The sequence below is a fragment of the Camelus dromedarius genome, chromosome 13 (assembly GCF_036321535.1).
Source record: "Camelus dromedarius isolate mCamDro1 chromosome 13, mCamDro1.pat, whole genome shotgun sequence".
Lineage (NCBI taxonomy): Eukaryota > Metazoa > Chordata > Mammalia > Artiodactyla > Camelidae > Camelus > Camelus dromedarius.
Window position 1 is genome coordinate 66,386,735 of NC_087448.1, and position 27,488 is coordinate 66,414,222.

A 27,488-nucleotide genomic window follows, 5' to 3' on the forward strand; every position below is an offset into this window, starting at 1 on the left:
AAACAAAAATTCTGAGAGAAGAAAGGCAGTATGTCTTCAGACTTCACAGACTGCTGGACTCACCAGCTGACCACCGGTTCCAAGGGAAGGGGCATGTGGTCCCAGTGGAAGAGGTGGAACCAGGCTCCTGAACATCCGACTGGTCCCCGTCAGTGGCTCTCGGCCCTGGCTGCATGTTAGTGTGCTCCACCAATTATTACCACTCTACCAACTATTTATAAATAAAAGATCACAGAATCTTTAAGGTGGAGCCCAGGGTTCACAGAAGCTCCCTGGGAGATTCTAACATAACCAGGACTGAGAATCTCTGGCATTTATCAAGTGGGATGTAAACAAGCAAATGCTAGTACAAGAGTGTAGGCTAAAATCAAATGTTCCCATTTCACCTAATGTCTTGTTTTCCCCTCTGTCTTTGCAAGGACAAAGCCTCACTCAGTTGGGGTAGAAAAACACACACAGTATATCAGATTCCCTGACCTGAGAAATGCAGATGAAAACCACCATGAGCTGTTACCTCCCACCTGTCAGAATGACTGTCGTCAAACAGACAAGAAGTAAATAGATGTGGGTGAGGATGTGCAGAACCCCTCGTCCCCTGTTGGTGGCAACATAATTGGTGTTATTATACAGCCACTGTGGATAGCAGTATGGAGGTTCCTTAAAGAGTTAAAAGCAGAACCACAATGTGATCCAGCAATTCCATTTCTGGGTAGAAACCCTTGAGGAAAACAAAAACACTAACTCAAAACGTATATGCACCCACATGTTCATTGCTGCATTACTTACAGTAGCCAAGATATGGAAACAACCTCAGTGTCCATTGATGGATGAATGGATAAAGAAAATGTGGTAGAGATACACAATCTAATATAATTTGGCCATAAAAAAGAATGAAATCTTGCCGTTTGTGACAACATGGACAGACCTTAAGGGTATTATGCTAAATGAAGTAAGTCAGACAGAGAAAGACAAACACCATATGACCTCCCTTATATGTGAACTAAAAAAAAAACCAAAAAACCAAGCTCATAGATTGGTGGTTGCCAGAGGCAGGAGGTAAGGGGGTAGATACATGGGTGAAGGGGGGGCAAAAGGTGCAAACTTCCAGGTAAAAAATAAATAAGCCATTGGGATGTCATGTACAGCACTGGGACAATCATAATACTAAAATGCGTATTTAAAAGTTGCTAAGAGAATAGGTCTTAAAATTTCTCATCACGGGAAAAAAATTTTAACTACATTATTTTGATGGATGTTAACTAGACTTACTGTGGTCATCATATTGCAATACATACAAATGTTGAATCTTTACCTTGTACACATGAAACCAATATAATGTCGTCACTTATACCTCAGTTTAGAACAAAATTCCCTGACCTAACCGGGCTCTGGCAGGCATGGAGAAAAGTCCCTCTCGCACATACTTCGTTCACGCCCCCGAGCTTCCTTAGCCGCGGCGGGAGCTGACAGCTCGGGAGCCAGGCAAATCTCAGCAGGTCTCAGAGCTGGCGGCTTGTTTCTCTGTTGAATGAGTGAAAAATACACTTAAACATCTATTATCAGGCCCCAGGGGTAGGGATGCTTTAAAAAGGAAAAAAAATTGATCAAATCACCGCTTGCTGAAGTGTCTACTTACACTTGCATGTCTTCATTTCGAATAATCTTAACACAGACACCATCTGCTTTAGTTTGGTTATGCTCGTGTTACCTGTTCAGCTACCTTCTTTGCGTTTGAAGGCAACAAGGTAGGTGGCATTGTTCTCCATGTAGGACTTGATTACTGAGTTTTGTTTGTTTGCCTTTTTCTTTTTTTTTTTTCCAGTGGAGGTACTGGGGCTTGAACCCAGGATCTCAAGCATGCTAAGATCTACCATTGAGCTGTTTTCCCTCCACCACCCATGTAGGGCTTAACAATAACAAATCACACCTGGATTCTTCATTCTGTAAAACTTTGTGACCTATGTAATGCCTGCATCATTCTTTGGCAGGCCAGAGAGTGGTTATCTCCATTTTAAAGATGAGGAAAACTGAGGCAATACGATGATTAATTCAAAGTCATACAACTTAAAACTGGCATATGAGGTGGGGGAGGGTGTAGCTCAGTGGTAGAGTGCATGCCTAGCCTGTAAGAGGTCCTGGGTTCAATCCCTAGTACCTCCATTAAAAATAAGTAAACCTAATTACCTACCCCCACCAAAATAATAATAAAATAAAATGGACAAAGAGAATTTAAAAAACAAAAAACTGGCATATGAGAAACTCAAACCAAAGTCTTTCTTTGCCAAAATCTAGTGCTCTGCCAACTAAGCCAATACAGAAATTAGTTAAGGTGCTGACAGCCTGCCTGATAATATCGGCAGTCACTTGTTCACTTAGGAACAGTCGTTTTAGCTACAGGCATTGCTGTGGGTGGCTTACAGCTCTTTTTCTCTAATACAGATGAACTGTGGTTTAAAACGCTCCATGATGTGTGGCTCTAGGTAAGAGAGCAGCTTAATGACATACTTAAGAGGAAATTCTGTAAACCTGAAAGTTTTAACTTGAGTGACACTACATGACTTAAGAAAGGAAACTGCCCCAGAGTAGAAAGCGAGCGAGTGGTCACGACGTACTAGGAAACTCCAAGATGCCCTTGAGCTTGTCAGTGCAGGCTTGCCTTTTCCTGACCATACCAGGTGGTCGCACTGTGAACCGCCGGATAGTAAAACAAGAATTTAAGAGCTTCATTTCAAGCGTAGCTTCTAGTCCTATTTTGGTATCCCAGCCACCTAAATATACAATAGAAAAGAAAGTGGAAACGAAAAGACTAGGTGAGGTTTCTGCTTAGCCTGAACCATGAAATAGCAACCTGATTCCATATAGAGTAACTTTTAAAAGAAAAAAAAAAAAAAAAAAGATGGGAGTAGAGTTAAGAAAACCTGGGTGAGAGGGAGGGTATAGCTCAATGGTAGAGCACATGCTTAGTATGCATGAGGTCCTGGGTTCAATCCCCAGTAGCCCTATTAATAAAAAAAATGAAATGAACCTAGTTACCTCCCCACTCCCATAAAAAAGCTTAAAAAAAAAAAAAAGCCCTGCATGAAATAAACGTACCTGCTTTTTTTTCATGCATGCTTGAGCCAAATTTATTGTCTTGTAATTCTGTAGTTATACAGAGGTTTTAAATATAGACCTCCAGACACAGTTGGCCCTGGTGCCATCCAGCCTGCAGTTAGGAGCCGTGGGCTAAGCTCTGTGCTTTCTAGTGTGCGTAACCACGTGCAATCAGTTCACCCCTCCGAACCTGAGTTCCCTCCTCCAGAAAAATGGAGCTCATATCTGACCTACCTCGTTTGCCTGTTATAAAGATTGTCATATATACCCTGCTGCAGTCCCCCAAACTGACTGAACATATGCAATGAAGACTGTTTGTGAAACTACTGTTTGCACTGAAAAAACTTTGAATACTCCTTCCAAACTATGTGTGTGTGCGCGTATATACATATATGCACACACACACACACATCCTATCAGTAACTAACATTAGACTATGAGTTATTAACTTGTCCTAAATTTAGAAGAATTTACTAATTTTACTTTTAGCATCTATAAATATATTTTTGTGTATGTGTGAAAAAAATCTAATGACAAATGGAAGTTTTGCTATCTCAGAATTCTTTGCACTGGTCTTTACAATTAAAACTGCTTTTATTTTCTGTACATTTTAAGAAAGCAAATTAAAATCCTAGCTTAGAGCACAGTGACCCCTCGACCCACAGGCATGTAGTCAGCACATCCAGCAGCCCCACTCCACCCAGCAGTGGAGCGAGGTCCTGCTGGACCACCTGTTGGATTTCAGGGACAGGATTTTTCCCCTCACTGTTGTGTTTTGTTTTGTTTAACCCAAGGAAGGGTGCCGAGGACAATAAAATTCAGTTTCCTTATGGCCAAGTTTTGGCCTAGATTTGTGAAAAGTGAGTCATCAACCGGAGTTGCTGTTAGCAAATGTGCAGCTTCGGTATTGTTTAAGTGCAGTTGCCAGACTGCTGGTTTGTAGAGATGGAGTAGGAAGTAGAGGGAACCCTGTGTGAGGGGGAAAAAAAAACAGGACATGCGTTTTATAGCATTAATTCTGTGAGGCTGGAAGATGGCGACAATTTAACGTCTTAGCAACATTCCCACTGAAATCGTTCTAAGGCTTCATTGAGAAGTGTGTGTGCCGTCAGAGACACGTCCAATCAGAGAAGCATGAGTACCTCGTCACAGAATGACAGCTTGGGTTCCGTTGCCCACACGCCACCCAGTTTTGTCTAGTTCTCACGTTCTGTTTTCCCATCAGTTGGCCCAAATGTGCCACCCTGAGATAATTTTAGATTCTTCCATGACCTTTACGTATCTGCTTTTATTTCTCCCTGAAACATTTAAAAGGAAACTGTATTAGAAACATCCCGAGATTATTTTTAAAAGCTGGTGCTGGAAATTAGGCTGAATTACACACAGCATCCCATTCATTCTATTCCGTGAGGTTCCAACCACACTGTAGTAGTGAATCACTGGGTTAGCGAAAGGGAAGGAAGGAAGGAGTATGAATAACTTCCAGATTTACAGGACCTGACGACAGCTGTCATCAGCGTTCCTGGGCCATACAAAAAGACCCAGAGGATGGATTTTAAGGGTCTGTTGCTAATATCTTAATCCTTGCAGTCCTGGCCGGGCCAGAAGAGGCATCCAAAGTGTAGGTTCAGAACTAAGAACATTGTGGCAAATGGAAACTAATTATAGAACTAACACAAGCAGACATCCTTGAGAACTTCTTTTGGTATCCCTTATAACGTATGATTTTAATTTCAAACACATTCTGCAACTCAATCTTGAGTCTGAAATACTTTCTCCTTTAAAGTGATATTTAGTGTTCCAACTGTTTTACTATCTCCATTTTTTTTCCCCTCTTGAAACAGTATTTGGTTATGAGCACTGGCGATCAGATTTGTCCCCTTAACTCAGAAAACCTCTGTCCTGTAAAAAGTTGTCTTCGGTCCAAACTACACTGACCTGCAGTTCACACCTGACCTCCTTTTCTGCCTCTATAGAATCTGTGCATCAGTTGTCATATAATTTTGTTTTTCATGAAAATGTGCTTTTGATTTATAACTTAAATATCCTCTAGAAGCAGATAAATTTTAATGTTGATCACAGGTTATAAGTTCCATCTTATTCCTAAATTTTCCTTATTTTCAACTTTTGCATTATCAATCATATTTTAAAACCATATTACACTATCATTTGGAAAACAGCTTGCAGCTTGCGTAAAATACTAAAAAAAAAAAACTTTTTTTTAGCTGAAGTGTAGTCAGTTTACAATGTCATTAATTTCTGGTGTACAGCATAACAGTTCAGTCATGCATATACATGCATGTATTTGCTTTCATAGGCTTTTTCATTATAGGTTAGTACAAGATATTGAATATATAGTTCCCTGTGCTGTACGGTAGAAACTTGTTGTTTATCTATTTTATATATAGTAGTTAATATCTTCAAATCTCGAACTCCCCGTTTATCCGTCCCCACCCCTGGTAACCGTAAGTAGGAGTCAGTCTTACCTGATGTCTCTCTTGTCCTTCCGGCCGCCACCAGCTAATACTTCCGTTCTCACTGCCACCTACAAGCTCCTCTTCCAGCTACTTTAACGTCTCATCCATGACTCTGAAGTGGTAGATGTAGTCATTAAAAGGAACAGCTGTCCAGACTTTGTTACTGCCCACCTCTTGTCAAGATTAATAATCAAGATAGAGAACGAGACACCTGAGCTCACCCCATACTCTCCTCCACTGGTTATTTGCCTTCGTGAGAGTGTTTCTCTGACAAAGAGAGAATAATATACACCTGACCTTCAAGTAGGGACATTCTTCCCCGTTGCCTTAAAGTAGTCCTTTGAGGTTAAGAATAGGGGTTGCATCAGATTGACCTCCCGCTCCCTCATGTCATCTGGACAGTGCCTTCACAAACAATAAATGTCTGCAAAGTTGAATGAAAAATGCCACCCAAGGCAGACACTTTCACTTCCCATCCTTTCAATAATACACAGAGGCTAGGTCAGTAGATGTAATTGAACATCCAACAAACAGAAGAGGAATCATCATGAAATACTTACTGTAGTGAAAATTACAGAGAATTGGGAGCAGTGAACTTGCTGGCTAAAACAAACAGGCGTGTATTTTTTAGTCTTCCTGATCTGTAGGTTAAAGACAGAAATACCTTAACTTATTGGAAGGGATATGAGAACACAAAGTACCCACCACATTGCTTAGCAACTCAGAAAAGGGTTACGACTTCTTGTAGAATTTTTGTTACCGTCTTAGAAAGTCTGTCGTCACATTTCGGCCTCTGTGTGACTTTAGCCCGTGAGTCTCTGGGTCGTCACACTCCAGCTCGGACACTCGCTGGTTGACAATTGCAGAGTTTGTGACCAGTTTTGTGTGTCTGAGGAGACAGGCTGCAATGATTTATAAATAACTAGAGCAACCTTTTTTGTTATTTTAAATATGAAAAACTTATTAGCTTTTTATTTTTCATATATAGCATGCATTCCCTCTTTTGCACAATTGGGTTAAATTTTTTAATTCTCAATTTATTTCATACTACTAATCTTTATCTTTAAACGAAGACAGCAAGGGCAGTCTAAGCTGTATAAATTCATGTCTTATTACTTTTTAATGTACTTTTTGTATTTTTTTAATTTTTTTTTTTGGGGGGGTGAGGTAATTAGGTTTGTTTATTTTTTAATGGAGGTACTGGGGGTTGAACCCAGGACCGCATGCATGCTGAGAACGTGCTCTACCACTGAGCTATTCCTGCCTTTTTTTTTGGGGGGGGAGACATCACTTTTTGCAACATCACAGCTTGGAAAGTGTTTTCGAGGTCACCCATTTTGATGACTCATGTTTCTGTGAGAGCTCATTTGCCAAACAGCAGCACTAAAGTCTAGTAAAACGATATTGTTAATTGGTAACGTATAGCTTCCTTTTGTAGAGCAGGAACGGACAGGCTGAGAGACTCTAACCTACAAACACACGCGAGGGTCTTAGGGAGCTGTCTGGCCTTCTTGGTCCTTGCTCACTTAGCACACCCGTCACAGAACCAAACAGCAAAGAGTCTCCTGTTGCCAAGTGGTGTCCACGATCGTGGGTCCTCCCAGCAGAAGGGCAGACCTGGGCCTCACCTGCCCTCTCCCTGACGTGGAGCTGACCACCTCGTTAGAGTAGGACGTGCCGGCCTGCAGCTCGGCCTCAGGTCGGTAATTGTTACGCCAGCAGCATCAGATAAATAAGCCTGAAGCCCTCGAATGAGTCGGATGTCGTAGCCCCCGGTCTCCTGAGGACCTGCTTTCCTGTTATTTTTCCATTCCTGCTGGGGCTCGGCGAGGAGAGTTTCTGGGAACCACCCCAACTGCAATGCTACCTTTGTTGAGTGATGGCACAGCCGACTCCTGCCCCCTCAGAAGGACCTGAGGGCTGTTCCAATGGTTCTTTGTTGTTTTCTTTTTTTTTTTCAATTTCATTGCTTTACAATGTTGTGTTGGTTTCAGGTATACAGCAAAGTGATTCAGTTACACATATACACACATATATATATACACACACACACTTTTTCAGATTTGTTTCCGTTATAGGTTATTACAAGCTATTGAATGTAATTCCCCATACTATATAGTAGGTTCTCATTTCTTTTATACATAGTCGTGTGTATCAGTTAATCCCAAATTCCTAGTTTATTCCTCCTCCACCCTTTTCCCCTTTGGTAACACAGTTTATTTTCTATGTCTGTGAGCCTCTTTGTTTTGTAAATAAGTTCATTTGTATAGTTTTTTTTAAGGTTCCACATATAGGTGATATCATGTGATATTTGTCTTTGTCTGAGTGACTTAATATGATGATCTCTAGGTCCGTCCATGTTCCTGCAAATGGCATTATTTCATTTTTTATGGCTGAGTAGTATTCCATTGTATATATACTACATCTCTATCCAAGCATCTGTCGATGGACATTTAGGTTGCTTCCATGTCTCGGCTTTTGTAAACAGTGCTGCTGTGACCACTGGGATGCATCTATAAATGGTTCTTTGTCTGGTTGCTAAAGTTGACTTTTCTTTTGCAGACGGCTAGCACCTTGGTTGTGGCTGATACTAGAATTTCTGGAATCTACAGTTGCATGGCTTCTAATAAAGTAGGGACTGTGGAAAGAAACATAAGCTTTTATGTCACAGGTAAGCCACATACCCTATACTCACAAAAACAGCCTGGTGACCTCAGTCTCTCTTCACATCTTGTTTTTTTCTCTGAGTGCACTTGAGTGATTTTAATTTAAAAAAAAAGTTTTCCATAGAATTGTTCAACTTTGAGTGCCTTCATCCTTGCTCTCAGGAACAGTTTCTCCATCACTGGGTCTCCTAAAGAGGTATTTCCCTGAATTCTGTAGAGCTATTTGTGTCTGTCTCCTTCCCTGGCTGGGCTGTGAATCTGGGATCTTGTCATATGCATTTTTGAACCCCCTTCAGTACCTCGCACAGGGCCCAGCACACAGAGGTTGTTTAATAATAATCAAGGAAACCAGTTATAATATGTGTGATGACATTTTTTTTTTAACCCAAGAAGTGAATTGTTTTACAACTTCAGTAATTCTGGGGGAAATGAGGCTTTCCTAAAGAAATCTGAAACTGACCTTCATTGACAATTATTCACGTGCTACTTTTTGGTAGCATTTCAGAATCTTTCACCTTAAAAGATGATGGTGTCTGCAAATCTGAAAATTTCCAAGGCACACAAATGGCACTCCCTGTGTCCCTCCATGGGTACAGGAAGGAAGTAAGAGCTCAAAGTATAAAAACAATTGCCTGGCTCCACACTCCCCCAATTTTCTGAGGAAACCTGGGCAGGTTGCCAACTCTCTGGAAACTTCGCCCTGTGTGAGGCAGGCCCTAGCAGTTGCCTTGAGTTCTCCAGAAAGAAATAGGTCGGTCCAATTTCATGAGAAGCGTGGGCTGCCAGATTACAGGGAGACTTCTGGCAAGTTCACCAGCCCTCAGGGAAGCCGTCCACGGGAGAGAGCCTTGAACAGGCCCTCGGAGACCATCAGAGTCAGGGCAGGCGTCAGGGGCTGCTGGGCCACACGGCCCTGCAGTTTCCAGACGAGGCAGTGGGATGTGGGGAGGAGCAGTGGCACACAGCAGGGCCTCTGAAAACCAAGCCGTCCCTGTCCTCCCACGCTCCAGAGGTGGAGGGAAAGTCACACTGACACCGTGCCAAGTAGGACAGCCCTCTGTTTAGAGGAGGATTCAGAGCCCTTTCACACATTGATTCTCTAATCAATCGCAGATGATTGGGACTAATTAGGTCCAAAGGTTTGTACTGTGCTTTGTATTTGGTTGGAAACAAGTTACCACTCACGGCCGCCGTCTGCGTGGCGTGGAGTACCAAAGAGGGAGCCGTGCCCGTCCTGCACACCCGGACGCGTCGCCGCGCTGAGCTTGCCAAGTGACGCCGCGAGGCCTGTCTTTCTAGGAAGAGTTTTGACCCCACAGAAACAAAAGAGATGTTCCGTGTAGCCTACTATCCAAAGAAAGAAATGAGCAGGAGTAAATACGACAGATGAATTTACCAAAGCTCAGCCCACACCTTCCAGTATCGTGTCGGCCACATACGTGACTTAAAATTGTCTAGTAGCCATTTCTTTTAAATACAAAAGGGAAAAGGTGAAACTAATTTGATTTAACCTAGTCTATCCAAAGTACTATCATTTTAACATGTAATAGGTATTTTTTTTTAAATATCACACTGCTTCCATTTTAAAAGCTGAAGTTGAAATAAAATTAATTGAATAAGATTGAGTTTAGTCACACTGGCCACATTTTCAGTGCTCAGCAGCCACTCGATGCCCTGTTCTGTACAGTGTTGCTCTGAGCCTCTGAGAAGGAAGCCGGGCTCAAGGTAGTCCTGGACTCAAGGTGGTCCTGAGGGGTTAGAACTTGAACAGGTAGATGGAGGACAGCCTTGTCCTGACACTGTCAGAGCCGAGGCGAGAGCGCCCCCGGAGGCCTGCGAGCTGTATGTCTAGCTTTAGCTGTTAGATGACTGCTTCTGTTTTAATTACTAATTTTCTAATGTGAATGAATCCCCAAACAAAAGTATATTATTTCTTCTTTTCAAAGTACTATCATATAACATTTTAGTATAGATCGTTTTCTTTTAGCAAAACCATTGAAAACCTGCAGTCATTAGATATTTTTAAGTATTCATTAAAGTTTGTGGATTTATAAGAAATCATTTTACCCTTCAGGCTCTTGAGAGCCTAAGAGCAACTTAAAAACTGGACCTATTATTAAATATCACAGAACCTATTATTAAATTATCAAAGGATTTGGGTTTGTCGTCATAGCAATTAACTACTTGCGAGTTCTGTCAAGCAAAGGAGCTGTTAAATATGTTTTAGCCTCCAGTGGACAAATAGACTTTCATGATGACCTGAAAGGTCAGGTCCAAATGTAGAATTCTGGGACTGCTCGGAGCAGATGGTGGCAATGCCTGGAGGTGCAGGGAGAGCCCACCCGTCCTGTCCTTTGGCTCCTGGCTCAGCCCCTGTGGCAAGCGGCCATGTACCCAGGTGGGTGGTCCCCAGCCCACACATCCAACTCTGCCCACACCTCCTGGTCCGAACAGTCAGTCTCCCTGGGCCACAGGAGGGTGCAAGGCTGGCCTCAGGAGGGCAGACTGAGCAAAGAGGGGAGAGGCCTGGGACAGTCAGGAAGCAGACTCAGAGACATCTTTGCAGAAGGAAGATGAAGAAATAGGGGTAGGGCTCTGGGTGGGCATGCTCACTTGGCCCCGCAGACTCTACACTGTGGAGGGATACAGCCAGCACAGAGAGCCCTCTTGACTGGGTCTGACGGCGGTACTGGCAGAGAATGTACTGAGAGGAGGGGGTGTCATGCTCTTTTCCTTATTGTTCAGAGATCCCAAGAAAGGGGTGTCGAGGCCAGTGTTAACGGCAGCACCATCTAGCCTACCTGTACCCCTGAGTTCTTCACTGCTTTGTCCGAGATCTGTGCACAGTACTGCTGCCCAAAGGACCCCAGTGGATAAATCTGATCACCTGCTGAATTCAGACAGAAACCACCTCCCACCACCTGATACTGTTTATAACCGTGCGACGGTGGGAAACTTTTCTAGATCCTGCTGAAAGGAGCAATGAGAACTCTATTCCAACATACCTAACTTGAAGTTCCCAACACTTTTCCTCTAGAAATGTAAGAGTTTTCATATTAAAACCAAGCACAAATTCATCCATTCAAGCCCCATTGCCTGGAACAGAATTCTTCGCTACCAGTTTTGAAAGATTCTAGTTTGGTTTGGTCACAATAGAGTAATTTACTTACATTGATTATTTCTAAAACTATTCTCTTTTTCTTAATCTCTGTCATGAGATTTATTCTCACTAGAGACGAGATTAAATACTCTTAGGACTGTTGCACCTTCCATGACTGTTTTCTGAAAAATGAATGTATGTTTGTTTCATGTTTATACTTGACCTAGTACAGTTACTGTTTTGAAAGATGTGTCTACAATGTAACTACTCTAAATCAAAAAATCTAAATTTGGATCTTTATTGATCCTCATTTCAATTACGTTGCCCCTTCCTTAAGATACAATAACAGAGCTGCCTTCCAAATTGATGCAAACTAGTTCACTCTGGCCATTCACATCCTTGCCTGCTGCTTCTCCAGACTTTGCGGTTCACTGGTACGTAGAATCTATTTGCAGCCAGCAACAGTTCCTAGTAACCCCTCACTGTCTTTTTTGAGAATGCTATTTCTATTCTTCAGTACAAGTAAAACCTTCTTATTTCTACCCGACAAATGAGATAACTTTCATTCTTTTCATTTCTTTGCTTGTCTCTTTCATGAGCTCAATTCACACATTGGATCCAGTCAAGTCAAAATGTTCACCCCCAAATGTGCCCCTTTGTAAATAGATTTCACCTAACCTTCAGTGGAATGTCTCTCCTGAGCAAGGGTTGACTCTTCTCCACGGCACCTTCTAAGACGTGATTTCTGTCAGATGGCTGAGTGTCTGCTGGTGCATTGACATCAGCTCCTGAAGTGTGGGAACATTTCTTGTTTTCACTCTGAGAGTTAGAAGGCAATTCTTTCTCGGGTCTGTTTTAGTACTCAGGAAAAAAAAACAAAAAACCTACGTAAATTAAGGGAAAAAAATCCCTCTGGATTCATTAACTAGTTTAGGACATTTTATCATCTTCCATGGATCAAAAAAGAATAGCAGAGGGTCTATGCTGAGAAACGGGTCATCATTCTAAGAGCTGTCTGACAACATATACCAAATTCGCCACCGAACAGTGTCTCCTGTGTGAGAAACCTACCGGGTTCTGAGTTCTTTTCTTTTCCAGCGTGTGTGCTTTTGTTGTTTTGCTGGCACTCAGCATGACCATGGGTGTGTTAGCAATTACTGAGGGTGAAACAGGAACAGCACTGCCTTATCTCCCTGGTTTCCCAATGTCACTAAATGCATTTTATTTTGAGATTCCTGGTGGTGCTTGGCAAAGATAAACAAAATCTTCCATCAGGAAACCTGTGAGCTATTTCCACAGGAAGTTTCAAATCACTAAAGTAAATAGGAACTCTCTCCACGCTCTCCGTGGTGTTACTTGGGCCCGCCTGGGTTCTAGCCACCGGGATGAGACTTCGCAAGTGGAAGTCCGTGGTCTTTGCAGACATGACTGGGTAGCAGCTCGCGCACAGTGCTTCTGCCCGAGTATCTGTGTAGAAGCTGATGGCCGATGTCTTACTCCTCGTGCTTGGAAAGCGTCCCAAGTGTAAAAAGACGCTGAACTAGAGGGGGCGATTTCTGACACCTTGTTGTTATGTTAAAAATGACGGTCAGCTGCTTCAGCATTTTCTGGAACATTCTTAGAGTTTCATTTTAAAAGCAGGAAACCCACCATGGGCCTCCTCTCTCTCCCGTTATTGACCACATCGTAAGCCACTCCCCGCTCCCAGGTTTCAGATGAATACTTTGGCATTTCTTCAGACGTGACACTTTATAATAAAGCCAAAGCCCAGAAAAATCAGAAAAACAAGCAAAGTGGGATTTAGGAAAGAGCTGATATGATGTCTAATTTTGGACTATTGTCCCCTTAAGGTTTAAAGGTTTCTTTATAGCTTTGTGTGCAAAGGATAATAATAATAATAGCATAACATAGCGCTTTTCATCTTCAAAGTACTTTGTAAAATGTTGGCCCCAATTCTTTACTTAAATACAGATGCGCCACTAGTAACTAGCAATGGGAGGGGTCTGAGAGCAGGCCAGTTCAGGGCCAGTAACCAATGATTTTCTAAAATCCTCTGGTGAAATGGTCCAAAGGGAGACTAAGGAACGCTGAGTGGAGAGGCTCAGTGATTGTCCAGGTGTAGAAAGCTGAGGAGGAGAGCTCACCAGGTGGGGCCAGAGGCCCTGAGAAAACGGACATGCAGGTTAGCCAGAAACTGACCTTGGAGAAAAGGACTTCAAATGATGCAGTCACTTTAAGAAAACGGTTCATGTTTGTTGAGAGTAAATTTGATTTAAAAATGATTTTCCCTGACGTTGCCCCTGCTCGGGAATCTGGCAACTCTTCCAGATTCGCTGTCCACATTTTCAGAAGAAATCTTGCTCTTTTATGTCTGAGTAAAACAATCACCATCAAAGGAGCCCTGAGAAAGTGAGCCGACTCCTCTCTGCCCCTCAGTACCAGCCAAGAACAGGGAAGGCGATGGACCAGTAGCGGGAGGAGACGGTCAGTCGAGCTGCAGGACACTCGGGATGTCAGTGGGTTTTTTACTGGAAAAGTTGAGGATTAAAGGGTTGACTGTCAGGACTGAAGTCCCCTAGTGTGGACCTGGGACGTCCTGTTCTCACTTGTTCACAGCTCATTTAAATAAGTGGCTGTAAAAGCACGTATGGTTTTTAGCATAAACTCCTCTTACACGACTTCCCTGTTTTGCCCACGCGCCAGGAGGAGTCCTGGACATGACCAGGAATGGAAGCGTGCCACTCTGAAGAGCAGCTCTGGGCAAATACGGAAAACGTACATCCTCATTACGTCCTGTTTTGCATTTCCTGCCTCACTTCTGATGGAACAAACTTGGTTGGTTCCTACCTGCTGTTTCTGCTCAGTTCCCCTAAAATAAAAAGACAAGCTCCCCCCTTTTACTGCTGATACCCAAAGAATTCGTGTGGGAACCGTTCTTAAGATCTTTGGGGATCTCGTGATGAGATACCGTTTCAGGAGCAGGCTGATTTTCCTGCGGACTCAGGTTCTTTATTCTTATCTTACAGACGTGCCAAATGGATTTCACATTCACGTGGAAAACATGCCTACGGAAGGAGAGGACCTGAAACTGTCTTGCACAGTTAACAAGTTCTTATACAGAGACATCACCTGGATTTTGCTGCGGACAGTTAATAACCGAACAATGCACCACAGTATCAGCAAGCAGAAGACGGCCGTCACTAAGGAGTACTCCGTGACTCTGAACCTTACTATCAAGAATGTTTCCCTGGAAGACTCAGGCACCTATGCCTGCCGAGCCAGGAACACGTACACAGGGGAAGAAGTCCTCCAGAAGAAAGAAGTTACAATTAGAGGTGAGCACTGCAACAAAAAGGCTGTTTTCTCTCGGATCTCCAAATTTAAAAGCACAAGGAATGATTGTACCACACAAAGTCATGTCAAACATTAAAGGACTCATTAAAAAAAAAAGTAACAGTTGTCTCATATCATCTTGATTTATTGCCACTGTTGCTAACTTTCCGGCTCAGAGGAGAAGCTCCTCCCAAAATGAGTTTGGAGATAGTAGGAGTAACAATGAGCCCCGGCCCCAGCTCTGGGCGCCCGTTCAGGCCGTGGGGGCCGCTCCCTGGGGCCGGCCTGGTGCACGTTTGGATTTGGATGATCCCTGCCCTGCGTTCTCTGTGTGCTCTGCTCTTTGCTGTCTCCTGCCTGATAAACCACCACCTGGGACTGACCCTTTCCTCCCACTTTGATGCCAACCTCTTTGTTATTTTTATGTGTCACAGCTGCAAAAAACCGAATAATTTAAACAGAGGCTGGTGTCTGCCAAAGATGGACACGAATAAGTTCGTTTTCCAGCTCAGAATGAGTACAGTTGAATTTGAGACTGTCGGACCTCCACCGGGTTTTATGTTGTACTGTTTCACCTGCTCTTGATTTGTAAATAGCACCTGGATAGCAAGTTATAAAGCTTATTTATTTGAAAATGCTTTTTTTTTTTTTTTTTTTTTTTTTTTACAGTAAGCACGTTAATCTTAAACTGGAGCTTTTAAAATGGGCCCCAGGGGTGCAAGGTGTTGGTGTCATTCAAGGGATTAAAGCTTTATCACAGCATGAATTATGAAAGTCCACCCAGGTCAGGCCCACTTTCCTCTTCTGCAATTCCAGTTGCTAGTAAATGTCCATTAAAAAAAATCTGCTTTCGCCATATGCAGAAGTTAACAGGATTTTTTAAAATGGGGATTAATGGCAAAACTAGAGAAGCAGAATGCAGAGTCATTTAAAAACGCACACCATTTGTGAATCAAGAGAGATTTGTAATCTCTTGTGTTCAGCTTACATTTGCGGGGAAAGTGACTTTTTCACCAATTTAATATGCATGGTTCTGTTGTTTTCATTTATGATTGATCATTATATGTGACTCACATGAACTACTGGAAAACAAACTATAATGACCAAAATAGCCCCGGCCGAGAACACAGTGGCTGAGCTGTTCAATAGGAGGTGACAACATGACAACTTTCCAGGCTTGGGAACTCACCAGACTGTTTCCTCCTTTAGGGAACAGACTCTGTCCCACGGCTAAACTTGTCTTTCACATGGGAATTGCTTGTCAAGTGTGAAGGAGTAAACAATAGCATTTCCCCAGAATGCCAGGTTTACGGAGCCCCAAATGCACTGAAAACAATTAGTAACCTGGAAGTTGTCAGCCCAGAGGAAAGAATAATCAATTGCATCTGGAAATTTTACCGATGGCTCTTTGGCTCGGGCGTCTTTGTTCATTATAAGTCAGTGTGTTCCTTCGGGAAACAAGGCCTCAGAACCCCAGGGTCTGGGGGGCCTTGGTCTTTATGAAAGCTGGAAAAGCAAATGCAATGGTTTAGGGGATTGCTTTGGAAAAACGTGGTGAATTGGACATGCAAAACCTGTCATTTCCTGGAGAGGGGAAGGGGGTCCAAATTTACAGAAGAGGATTTTCAGTACTCTCCAGGAGATGATTTTTTTAAGCGCCATAGAGGAATCAATTGTTCACGATGTAATTATTCCTTTCAGAGAGTTTCAGAAAGAAAAAAGCAATTTGGTAGGTTTTGTTTTTTATTAGTTTGTCTCTGGGTGTGAGAAAAGAGGATTGGATGGAGTGGAGGGCTCGAGGCTGGTTCCTCAGTCCCTGTTCCAAATGGAGAAAAGAAACTATGCATTTGTGGGGTGTGGCACATCTCTGGGGCTTCAAAAGAACCTGCTGGGAGCTATCTTTGGCTTCTGATAACCAGCAGAAATAGTCTGTTAATTCTGATTTTCTCAGTTTGAAGGGATCAGCTTCACTTTGTCCCATTTTAGAATGCAGCGATCTATTTCCATCAGATAACTTTGGTTTGAAAATATGGGTTCCATGTCCCTTCCTTACTGAAAGTGCCCAGATGACTAGAAAGCGGGAGTTGCTAAAACGATCCCTTTGGTGATCGCTTATTTAGAAATTTGCCCAAAATGAGACTTTTCACCTAGGAGAACATTTTTTCAGAAATGGGTACAAAGGAAAAATAAATCGTACTGCTGTATGTTTCAGACATGTTTGTATGAACTTTGTATTTAATTCAGAGTCCTCTGTTGATTCTGCAGCCACTCTGCTGCCTCTCTTCAGTTTGTATAGAACAGACAGGGCCTTGAGGTTTCTCTGTGACATTGATGTTACAAGAAAATGTTCTCTTTTATATAAGCACTGTTTTCCAGTTCACCTGTCAGGGAAGCCAAATCCTATGTGTTGATGATATTACAGTTTGTAGCCATGGAAAGAATTTGGGTGTGATAGGCCATGTATTCAGACTTCCTTTTTATAATAAGACCTACAGGCAATGGTAGATTATTTTATCACATTTAGTGCATGGGAAATAGCAGATGTGTTAGGAGAAGCTACCACAAGTATAACTCAGAGAACTGGCTCTGTTCTGAGTTTTAAATGAGATATGCCAAAGTGGGCTTGCCACTGTAAAAGAAGCTAAAGAGTAATATAATACTGTTCTTTGTTATCTTGTCATGTTTCGCTGATTTGTTTGAGGTCTTTACTGTGTCAAAATGTCAAAATTGTAATGATCAAGTGTGTAAAATTTATCAAAATTGGAGATTTTGATACATGGCTGCGTTTTCAATTAGGAAAAGCTATTTGACAGATTGGACAGGATGCAAACACAGAAATATTAAAGCGGGTCTGCCTGGGGCGCATGCTAGACCAGGAAAGCTACACTGAAACAGGCAGAAGGACTGTTGCTCTCATCCGTTTCACACTATTTTTGAAGAGTATAAACTAGCACTCCTTCAACTCTCTTCTTTGCCTTCAGATTTCATTTTGTATAAAATGAGAAAAGACGAATGATAAACTATAGAATCAAAATTGAATGAGAAATCTGTTTCTCCTAACAGATAATAACCCTGCCATGGTATACTCTGTCAACATGTTATGAGTCATATGGTAATATACTTTTTAACCTGAGATTTCTCAATTGCTTTAATAAATGCTAATCCTGAGAGTTTCCCTGCAGGAATAAAAACAGAGAGGTTTGGGGACTCAGCAGAATTCTGCAGGGACATGGAATCAAAGCCATCGAAAGGTGTCATCTCTTATAGCATTGTAATCACTCCTAAGCTGCTTTCACAGTTTTATTTAGTACAATAAGGTGAGGAAATCAAAAGCGGTTAGAGAAAGCTCAGACTGTGTAACTGAAACCAGTGACGCAGAATATGTTAAGTTATGCCAAAACTCTCTTGATTTCTATTCCAGGATTTGCAAGGAGATGGGGAAAGGATGACTGGGGAGGGTGGGAAAGACTGTAGATGTCTTTATTCTTTTACCTTGGAAGCTTGAGTTACCAAGCCCGCACCCGCGCAGCTAGAACGTGCACACACCAGCGGGACTGACGGACTACTTCATTACGACAGGCACACTGTGCTCGCGGGGCCTCGGGGGTGCTGCTGTTCCTGTGTGCGATTTTAATGTTGTAATGTATTACATTCTAATGTATTAAATTCATTTTGTTGTACTATATTGGTTGGCATTTTATTAAAATAAATTGTATTGTATCATATTTGTATGTTTTAAGAGAAAATAATATAAAATACAATATTTGTACTATTATATAGTGCAAAACCTACAAATCTGTGCCTCTGCCTCTTGAATTAATCCTTTGGTCGCTTGCATTTGGGAAGGGACTGGAGGAAGGAAACAATCAATAAAGCTTTCAAAGTCCAAGAGCTGCTCCCGTTTGGTCTGCTGCCCTACAATCTAGGCTGCTGACAGCGGAGTAGCGCAGGCGTGCCCTCACAGACACAGCAATAAAAGCACACACTTACATTAGTGCATTGCTGTCACTCTGCATATTTAGGTAAACGTTCATTACAAGCCTGTATCCAAAAGTCATGATCTTTTTTCCTTTTTAGTTCCTAAAATATCATACAAAATCCTTAGGTTTTAGGAAGAGCTTTTCTCAAAAAGGAAGAAAAGTAGTTGGCCAGGCAAAAACCATGATACTGAAATCTAACACTACAGAATTCAGTTCTTGATTTTACTCAGTGTTCTAACAGATTTCAATTTATTATAGTGACTTAAGAGGAAGCAGTAGGTTAACCATCAAAGAGAAATTTAGGGAGCAAACTGTGAATGAAACCTTACAGTGGAGTTTCACTCTTGTTCCATATATTTTTAAAATGTTGATATGCGTCTGTAACAAAAGCATAAAATTGCGGCGTAGTAACAATCCCCTTTCTTTATTCACTAGATCAGGAAGCGCCGTACCTCCTGCGCAACCTCAGTGACCACACAGTGGCTCTCAGCAGCTCCACGACCCTAGACTGTCATGCAAACGGCGTTCCAGAACCCCAGATAACCTGGTTTAAAAACAACCACAAAATACAACAAGAACCTGGTAAGAGACTTTTTTCCCCTTGTGTTTACTCTTTCTCCTTCCTTTAACCTTCCTATCACCTCCTTCCAGTTTGTTGAGAACCCCTTGCTGGTAGAGCTGCAAAAAAACGGGGCTCCGGTCTGGGTTTAGATCACTTCAGGTGAGGATTGTTTGAGCCAGTTCTTACGCAGACATATTCCTAAGCCTATAGAAAGAGCCTCATGGAATCTGCTTTAAATCGTGCATTCAGAAAGAAACGCTAAGAGCCGCTCAGAAAATATTTCAGTTTGTGACAACAACAGGGAAAGTAAATCCATTCCTTGGCTTGCAGTATAACAGAGTTTGGAAAATATATGAAGTTAAGAGCAGATTTATCATCTTAGTTCACCTATAGCGATGTTAATGATTTGGTAAAAAGAAGAATATTTTAAATTATGTTTTATCATACTGGTTAAAAAAAGACATCTAAACTCATGGTCATGTGTTGATCTTCTTTCAACCAAAGGTATATTTAAAGACGACTAGACTGAAATCAGAAAGTAGAAACAGTACCTATTGTGTGCCTCATGATCCCATGGTTAAGTAAGATTAAAATGAACTTATCTGTAAGTTTGATTAATAATTACGTTTATATTGAAGATAAACTTGCCATTTATTTCCAACATTCCAACACCCTAAAACATAACTGGCACATGGGGTCATCCTTCAATGTGAATCCTCTCCTCTAAATGAAGTCTCCACTTGAGTTTGATGCAACAAGAAAGGTCCTGGTGTAACATCTCCAATTTTCCAATATCTACAAATACCTTAGGAAGGCCTTACACTAAGCAGGTCCAGAACTAATCCCACAACACCATTCTTCTCCTCTTGCATGGACATCAAGTACTTCATCATCCACGCTAGGAGGTGACCCCTCTCCTTCCGCCTCTGATCCATCAGGCTGAGCAGGTTGGACCCACTAAACACAAAACGTGTCCCGGTCCATCCTCTCCTCTGCTTACTCTTGTCAGTCTCTCGGTTCAGGTGCTGCCCATCCCCTGGACATCCGCAGGGCTCTCCTAATTGGTCTCCCTGCCTCCCCCTCCTTTCTTTACATCTACTTTCCACTCAGTTGCATAAATTGTCACTTCCCCGTTTTGAGCCTTCCATTGGCTCTCCATCGCAGGACCGGGTTCACGCATCTGATGAGGAAGACCCTCAGCAACACGCCCTGCCTGCAGCTTACAGCTCTCTGCTTGCCCTCCCCGGCCTTGAACTTTAAATTCCAGCAACTGCCAAACTCATAGATCACGGCACATGTTCTGCTGCTTCATCTCCCACGCTTTTTTTGTTCTCGTGTCCCCTTTGCCTGGAGAAGCTTCCCTTCCTCTAATCCATCCCTTAAGACAGACTGGACGTCTTCTGTCCAGAAAGCCTTGTTCAACCCCTGCGAAGAGGAGGCAGGTCCTCTGTGCGTCTTAGGATCTGTGAGCATTTCTATTCTCTCACTGAGTTGTTTTCTGGTCATCAGTTCATGTGTGTCTGTATGATCTATGCCTGTTTCTACTGCCCTCTGACTGCAGTGTCATGACTTCCTGTGGACGCTCTCTTCCTCTGTGCGAATCCTATCACACTCGCATCCTGAGGACCAACAGTGTAGATACCACAGTGCATGGTAATCGATAAATGTTTCATGAATGAAAGAATGAGTAGTTTTCAGAAAATCTTATTCTATCCTTAGCAAGTTCACTTGGGAGCACAAATGCCCAGACTTTGGGGGAGGAGAGAGGCTATACCATAGAATTTTAAAACTGAAGGGATCTTTGGAATATCTTTAGTTCCATTTGTAGAAGAGAAAATTTAGGCACAAAGAGGGAAGGTGATTTGCTCAAGAAGACACACTATTAAGATGAGTAATTTCATAGAACGCTAATCCCTTGAACAATTCTACCAAAGTAAAAGGATGAATGAGTATGTGAGTTAGTAAACAGCTTGTGAAACAATGGCTGTAATATCCTCCCCCTGGAGATTCAGAGTTCCCATTAGTACATTAAAGACCCAAAGAAGTCCCGTAGTGAAGAAACCAGGTAAACCATGGTTTTACGTTCTGTATTCCTCAAGTGTACTTGATCACAAAATGTATTTTATGAAATGTTTTTATAAGATGTTGGTTCTTTGAAAGTAGTAGATTTGGCTTACATTCAGGTTTCATACTTTGGATGTGGGTTAAAGAATTGGAGTTGAACCGACTTGAAAGCTCACGACCACCCTGGGATTAGAGGAAAGACAAGGCAGTTACTGCAAATGGAGAAAGACGGTGAGGCGCTGGGAGGGGGTGGTCCCAGCATCGTCCTCAGGGGGCAGAGAATCTGGGCGACTCAACTGTCCTTACTCTCTGAGCCTCTGTTTCCTTATTCACAAAACTGGGATAATACTGACCACATAGGGATGTGGTGTGATTTAAACACGTTAATATAACTAAGCTGACCTATGTCATGGCTTAGTAAATATTACCTTCTGACCCACCTCATTGATACAGAAATTGGTCAATGAGTTGTCAGAATTTATTGGGTGGTTTCAGAGAGTTAATTAATAAGTCAGCTCAAATGTCAAACGACTCTAAATCTAACAAAGATGTCCTCTTCACAGCTTTCTTTGTTCTTCTGAGGGTCAAAAGAAGAATATCTAAAAAGAGTCATATAAATTCTTACATAAAATCTTTCGTATATATCATCCTAATATGTCATATTATTAGCATTTTTTGAGTTCAGCAATACTGTGTCAATTTTCTCTCTCTCTCTCTCTCTCTCTTAACTTTACTCTCTAAAACTAAGGTAGCTTTTTGGAATGGAACTTCTTAGTTTTCTGGAGATAATCTTTCTTACACGGATACGGTGTTTGTAAGGTTTCATACGTAAGATCCCCATCTGAGACGGCAAACTCAGCAGCCCAAGCAGCACGCTCCGTGACCGTGACCCGCGTGTCCGTGCGTGTGGGCGTCTTCAAAAGCACCAGTTCTTTCTATAGTTATTTCTTTTTACAAATCTGTAAGTAAAGATTATGGGCAACCAAAGGCCCATCCTTGACTCACTGGTTGTTCCCAAGCTGACAGGGAAAACCATCAACATCACCCCCCGAAAAAGACGGAAAACTAGTTCACTGTGTCCGAAGCCTCTGGAAAACTCAGCTGAGTTTTAAAACCCTGAGAATAAACTACATCCTTTGGAGACCTGAGATGCATCCTTTGTATGAAGCCTGGCGACCCAGAAAGCACTGACATGCGATCCGGCGAGTATTTTGGTGGCCCTGGCTCACGGCTGGGATGGAGCCCACTATCACGGAAGCAGGGCACGCACCAGCGTTCCCGCTCCAGACAAGCAGTGGGGGAACGCCTGCCTCCAGAACTCAGGGGGGTCGGACTTCTTCCCGCCCTTCTCATGTCCTTTCAGGGAAACCCTCAGTGGGGCACAGGCATTCTAGGGAAAAATACAATTTCAAGAAAGTTCTGTGAAAGCCAAGTAGGAAGTTCTTGGGATTAAAGCATCAAGCAGCAACAGGAGGGCCTCTAAGCATGCAGCCCAGGGAGTCATGTGCACAGCAGACACAAGGTCACCTCCCCGGGTACCCGCGGGGCGGGCTCCCTACTGCCCGGCACACAGCTGCAGGCTTTCCCGGGCCTCGACTGCCCGGCCACCCTACTAACTACCCCCAACGCCGCCCGGACAGCCTTTACTGTTTTTGTCTTTGTTTCGGGGGGGGGGGTAGGTTTGTTTATTTATGTAGTTAATGGAGGCACCGGGGAAGGAACCCAGGACCGTGTGCATTTTCATGCGCTCTACCACTGAGCTGTACCCTCCCCCGGACAGCCTTTACAGGATCCTCTTCTCCCCCCAGCCTCTGGCCCCATCAGGCTCCTCCCTTCCCGTCCCAGCACACGGACTGCTGCCTTCTCTCTGATGCCTGGGCTCGTGTATAGTCCGTGTCACGCCTTAGGGAGCCTCACTGGTTGCTCTCTCGTGTGATGTTTTGAAGCTCTACACTCTTCATATGTCTTTATTGAAAATAATTATAAAAATGCATTGAGCATCACCAGGCACCCAAGAACCGTTAGGAGTTTTACAACGGTCTCAGTTTCTTTTCACCCCTGTCACCTGTGGTAGGTGCCGTTACTAGACACGTTCCCATCTCTGCTTGGACTTCACACACTTGCTAGGTGGCCGGTGCTGTTCTAAGCTCTTTGCTAAAATTAATCTGTTTACTCCTCCTAACAAGTCTGTGAGGCTCGCTAAATTACGCCTGTTTTCCAGGCTAAGGTTTGAGGAAGCAAAGACACAGGAGAAATAACTGGCTCCAGGTGGTTGAGTTAGTGGGTAGCAGACCAAGCTTCAAACCAGAAGAGGGACTCAGAGCACGTGGAGCTAAACATTAGTTTGCATCTCTCAGGACAGAACAGATGCTGGTTTTAAATGACTCCATGCGCATTAACAAGCATTTATAACAATGACTATTTTCTCATTTCCAGTCCTTAAAGATTAAGCTTCCTGAAAACTATAGTTCATTCTTAAAATTTTATTTATTTTAAAAAATGTAATGCATATTAAAAATATTAAAGCATTTTTTTAGAAAGTGGACATGCTCTATATAAAATTTAAAATTATTTTGAACCAAAGTCTAGGTCTTTTTAAGTTTTAAAAGGTCCAGAATTCATTCCATATCAGCCCAACAATCTTACTCATTTAACAAACTTTCTCTTTTTCCCCATTTGAGAGATTTAATCCCATTAATGGTCTTTTTTTTTTTTAATTGAAGTGATGTCAGTTCAACAGTGTTAGTTTCAGGTGTACAGCAAAGAGATTCGGTTACACATATATATACATATATATTTTTTCAGTTTCTTTTCCATTACGGCTTATTATAAGAAATTAAATTAAGGTCCCTGTGCTCTACGCTGGGTCCTTGTTGTTTATCTATTTTATATATAGTAATGTGAATCTCTTAATCCCAAACTCCTAACCTATCCCCACCCTCCCCTTCCCACCCTGGTAACCACGGTTTGTTTTCTATGTCTTTCAGTCCGTTTCTGGTTTCAACAAACATTATTAAGGCACTACTTTGTGTATGGTGCCATGCTAGGCTCTGTGAACACAACAGTGACTAGGAAAACTAAAATCTGAAAAACCACATAGCTGAGGTAATGAATTAGTGTATGTGTTAAATGAGACGGTGTCTTCCCGCAGCAGCCACGTGGGTCCCAACTTACTCTTTATCAAGTGTCAACTGGGCACCAGAGTTAATGAGTCTAAAAATGGAATCAGGTGAACTAGCGAACAGGACAGGTAGAAAACGTGGTGCAATCACAGGATTAAAATATCTTTAATACATTAGATACATCCTTTATGCTTTAATTTGCCTACTTTAATGCTGAGCATACAAGAGATCTGCGATCATTCATTTTTAGTGGAATACACTGAATGGTAGAGAGAGAAAAAGGAAATAAGAGAAGATGTGCAAGAAGTAATAAAGGGAGAAGCTGCCAACCAGAGCCAAGTAAAGCAGCAGCTGGGAATGATTCCGAGGGACAGATAGGTGGAAAGAGAAAGGTGATTTGAGACATACTTACTTTTTTTTTGTTTTGTTTACTTACTGAAGTATAGTCAGTTTACAATGTTGCATCAGCTTCTGGTGTACAGCATCATGTTTCAGTCATACATACACACATATATTCCTTTACATAATAGGTCGCTACAAGATATTGAATATAGTTTCCTGTGCTACACAATAGAAACTTTTGTTTATCTATTTTATATATAGTAGTTAGTATCTGCAAATCTCAAACTCAAGACAACAGTGTTACTTTGAGGTGACAGGTGAAAAGAGGAGCCAGCTAAAGTGAGTATAGTATGAAGGACCAGACTTGAAAGAAAAACATGACGTGTTAGGACTAGTTCCAAAAATGCATCCTCAGCACTCTCAGCCAGAGACGAATCCTACCTGCCAGCGGCTGCTTTGAGCACAGTTTGATTCTTAGGAGCATACCAACAGCAAAGCTCCTTTAAGGAACATTCTTTCTGTCGGGCTGAACATTTTAAGGGTTTGCACCCAGACTTGGGACAGTAGTCTGAAGTCACCTGGGAGAACAGCTGCCTCCCCTGGGTGTCTTCATTTCTCTCCAGCCCCCTGCCCAAGGGACTGGCAGTTCCCCCCACCAAATGATCAGAAAGTCACCTTTCTAGCTCACACTTTTCCCAGATTCTCCAATGACGTCCTAAAAGTACTCAAAGGTGTGACAGAGCTGAGTTAGCACTGCGAGTGGAGCTGCTGGCCACTGACTTTGGAGCAGCGCTGTAAGGGATCAAGGTCAGTTTGCAAAGCAGAGGTGGCAGGAGGCGTCTGACTTGGCTCTACACGAAGTGATGCAAGCAAGCACCAGCTCCCAAATGGGGGTACAGAGAAAATGGGGTTCCTGGGGAAAAAGCCATTCAAATGCTGAAAAAAATCACGAACTCTTCTTCTCTGAAAATATTTAAGAGAACAGAAGGCAATGTGACCTGAGCTGTTTGAGTCAAGTCCACCTGAACCGAGAAATCATCATCAAAATTTCTAGGACGGCAGAACATTTTCAGAATATTTTAAGATTAAAGCAGTAGAATTGGAACCACAAAGTGTTTAGGAAGCATAAATTCTGTCTTGACTAGATGAAGGCTGGAACAGGAGAGAATCACTTGAGCCCACTGATCACTCCTCCTTCCCAAGTGGGGTCTTGGTCACTAGGACTGTTTATCTAATGATCTGAAAGGGACATCTTTCCTGTCATCACTGTAGCACTGACACCAAATACCTATACTTGGAAGCACATATTCAGATCAGGGTGCCCTCCTGTCCTAGTACCTGGGGGACAAAATTACAGCTGAAGTGCAAGGTGGCTGACAGAGATCATGGAAAGATCCTGAGGAAAAGCAGGAGAAAGATGGATGAGGATGTTGTAAGGCTCATAAACTGACTGTCACTCTCAGGCTATTCGAGCTTGATTTCCTAGAGTAATAAAATTCAGAAATATCAATTACCTTTTGCAAAACTTGGGTAGTAATTGCCTTTTCTTCCTCATGACATCTACCCTGAGAGTGCAAAATGAATTAAGAAACGTTTCAGGAAAAAAAATGAGTACAGGATCCCCAGGCACACGCGGGGCAGTGCATGGAAGGGGAGGCCGGCTGCTGTTACCCACGCTAAGCCCGTCAGTCTGCTCACGTGATTGGCTGCTGGTGACTGACTAAGCAGCCAATAACATCATTCCTTCCTCTTCAATGTGCCTTTAAGGTGAGGAGGTCTATGTACCCAGACCAAGAAGGGCCAAGCTTCACTAGAAGCTATACCAGGTGCTCTTCTCCCTTGCAGAAGCTTCTTAAGGTTTAGTTGTTCCTCTAACAGCCACCGAAGCACGAAGGACATCCTGAACAACTGGCAGAGCTAAGGCTCAGTCCCTTTCTGGGAATAAACTTCCATTTAGAAGGTGAGGAGAAAGCAATGCAATTAAGGAGTGGAGCTGGGGGAACAGCAGGGAACACAGTTCTTTGGTTGGCATCACCAGAGTCGAGAGCTACAAGCCCAGCCCCAGACAAAAGAGGACCCCTGGGCCCTAACCACTGCTCCAATCCGGTGAGAAAACAGTGGAGACAGTTACCTTCTGCACTTTTTGCAACGACTTGTTAACGTTTGGCTAGTTCTGTGAGACTGACCCACATGGGGCAGTGGAGCTGTAAGGTTTACACCCAGAAAAGTAACGTAGCCCAGGAGTAGAATCCCATTTTGTATTGGAAATAGAAAGTTACTTATGAAGACTCAATCCTGACACCCGTAAATATGCCTCTTTTCATTGTCAATTTCCACTGTACTGAGGTCTTGCATATACATACATAGCATCATATCCTAATGCTTTGCCCCCAAAAAAGCTTTTTGGATGCATTTTCCAGCCAGCATCCTCATCCCCGTTCAGCCCAAAAAGCCTCCTGAAAGCTGTTCGCTACAGCAGGACCCGGCTGAGGATCACAGCCCAGCTGGCACAGACTCGTTTATATAAATAACAGGGTCCCTCGTTAGTCGAGTTCAACTGGGTGCCTTTTTAGAAGTCATCTTGAATTTTCAAATGAAAAACTTAGAACCTAAGAAATGGGAGAGATCTTGCAGATGGGGGCATCACTTTAGAAAGAGCCTCTTCCTTTAAAAAAAAATTGTGGCAAAATACACAAAACAAATTTTACCACCGTACTCTTTAAAAGTGCACAATTCAGGGACACTATGT

The 27,488-nt window shown here is 42.7% G+C and overlaps 1 protein-coding gene and 1 long non-coding RNA gene across 3 annotated transcripts in view; one reads left to right on the plus strand and one right to left on the minus strand.

Annotated features, from left to right (window-relative positions):
* FLT1 (fms related receptor tyrosine kinase 1) overlaps positions 1 to 27,488 on the plus strand; it is a 159,716-nt gene that overhangs the window by 77,567 nt on the left and 54,661 nt on the right. For both annotated transcript variants that reach the window (XM_064493239.1, XM_064493240.1), the window contains exons 12-14: positions 8,133 to 8,241; positions 14,363 to 14,671; positions 19,085 to 19,231. In XM_064493239.1, the coding sequence (XP_064349309.1) occupies positions 8,133 to 8,241; positions 14,363 to 14,671; positions 19,085 to 19,231 (565 nt within the window). The remainder of the gene's footprint in view (positions 1 to 8,132; positions 8,242 to 14,362; positions 14,672 to 19,084; positions 19,232 to 27,488) is intronic.
* On the minus strand, positions 1,015 to 6,342 carry LOC116157160 (uncharacterized). Its single transcript, XR_004141086.2, has 3 exons — positions 6,131 to 6,342; positions 5,580 to 5,682; positions 1,015 to 1,521 (listed from the first exon to the last, which is right to left on the minus strand). It is a non-coding gene; the product is annotated as an uncharacterized LOC116157160 (long non-coding RNA).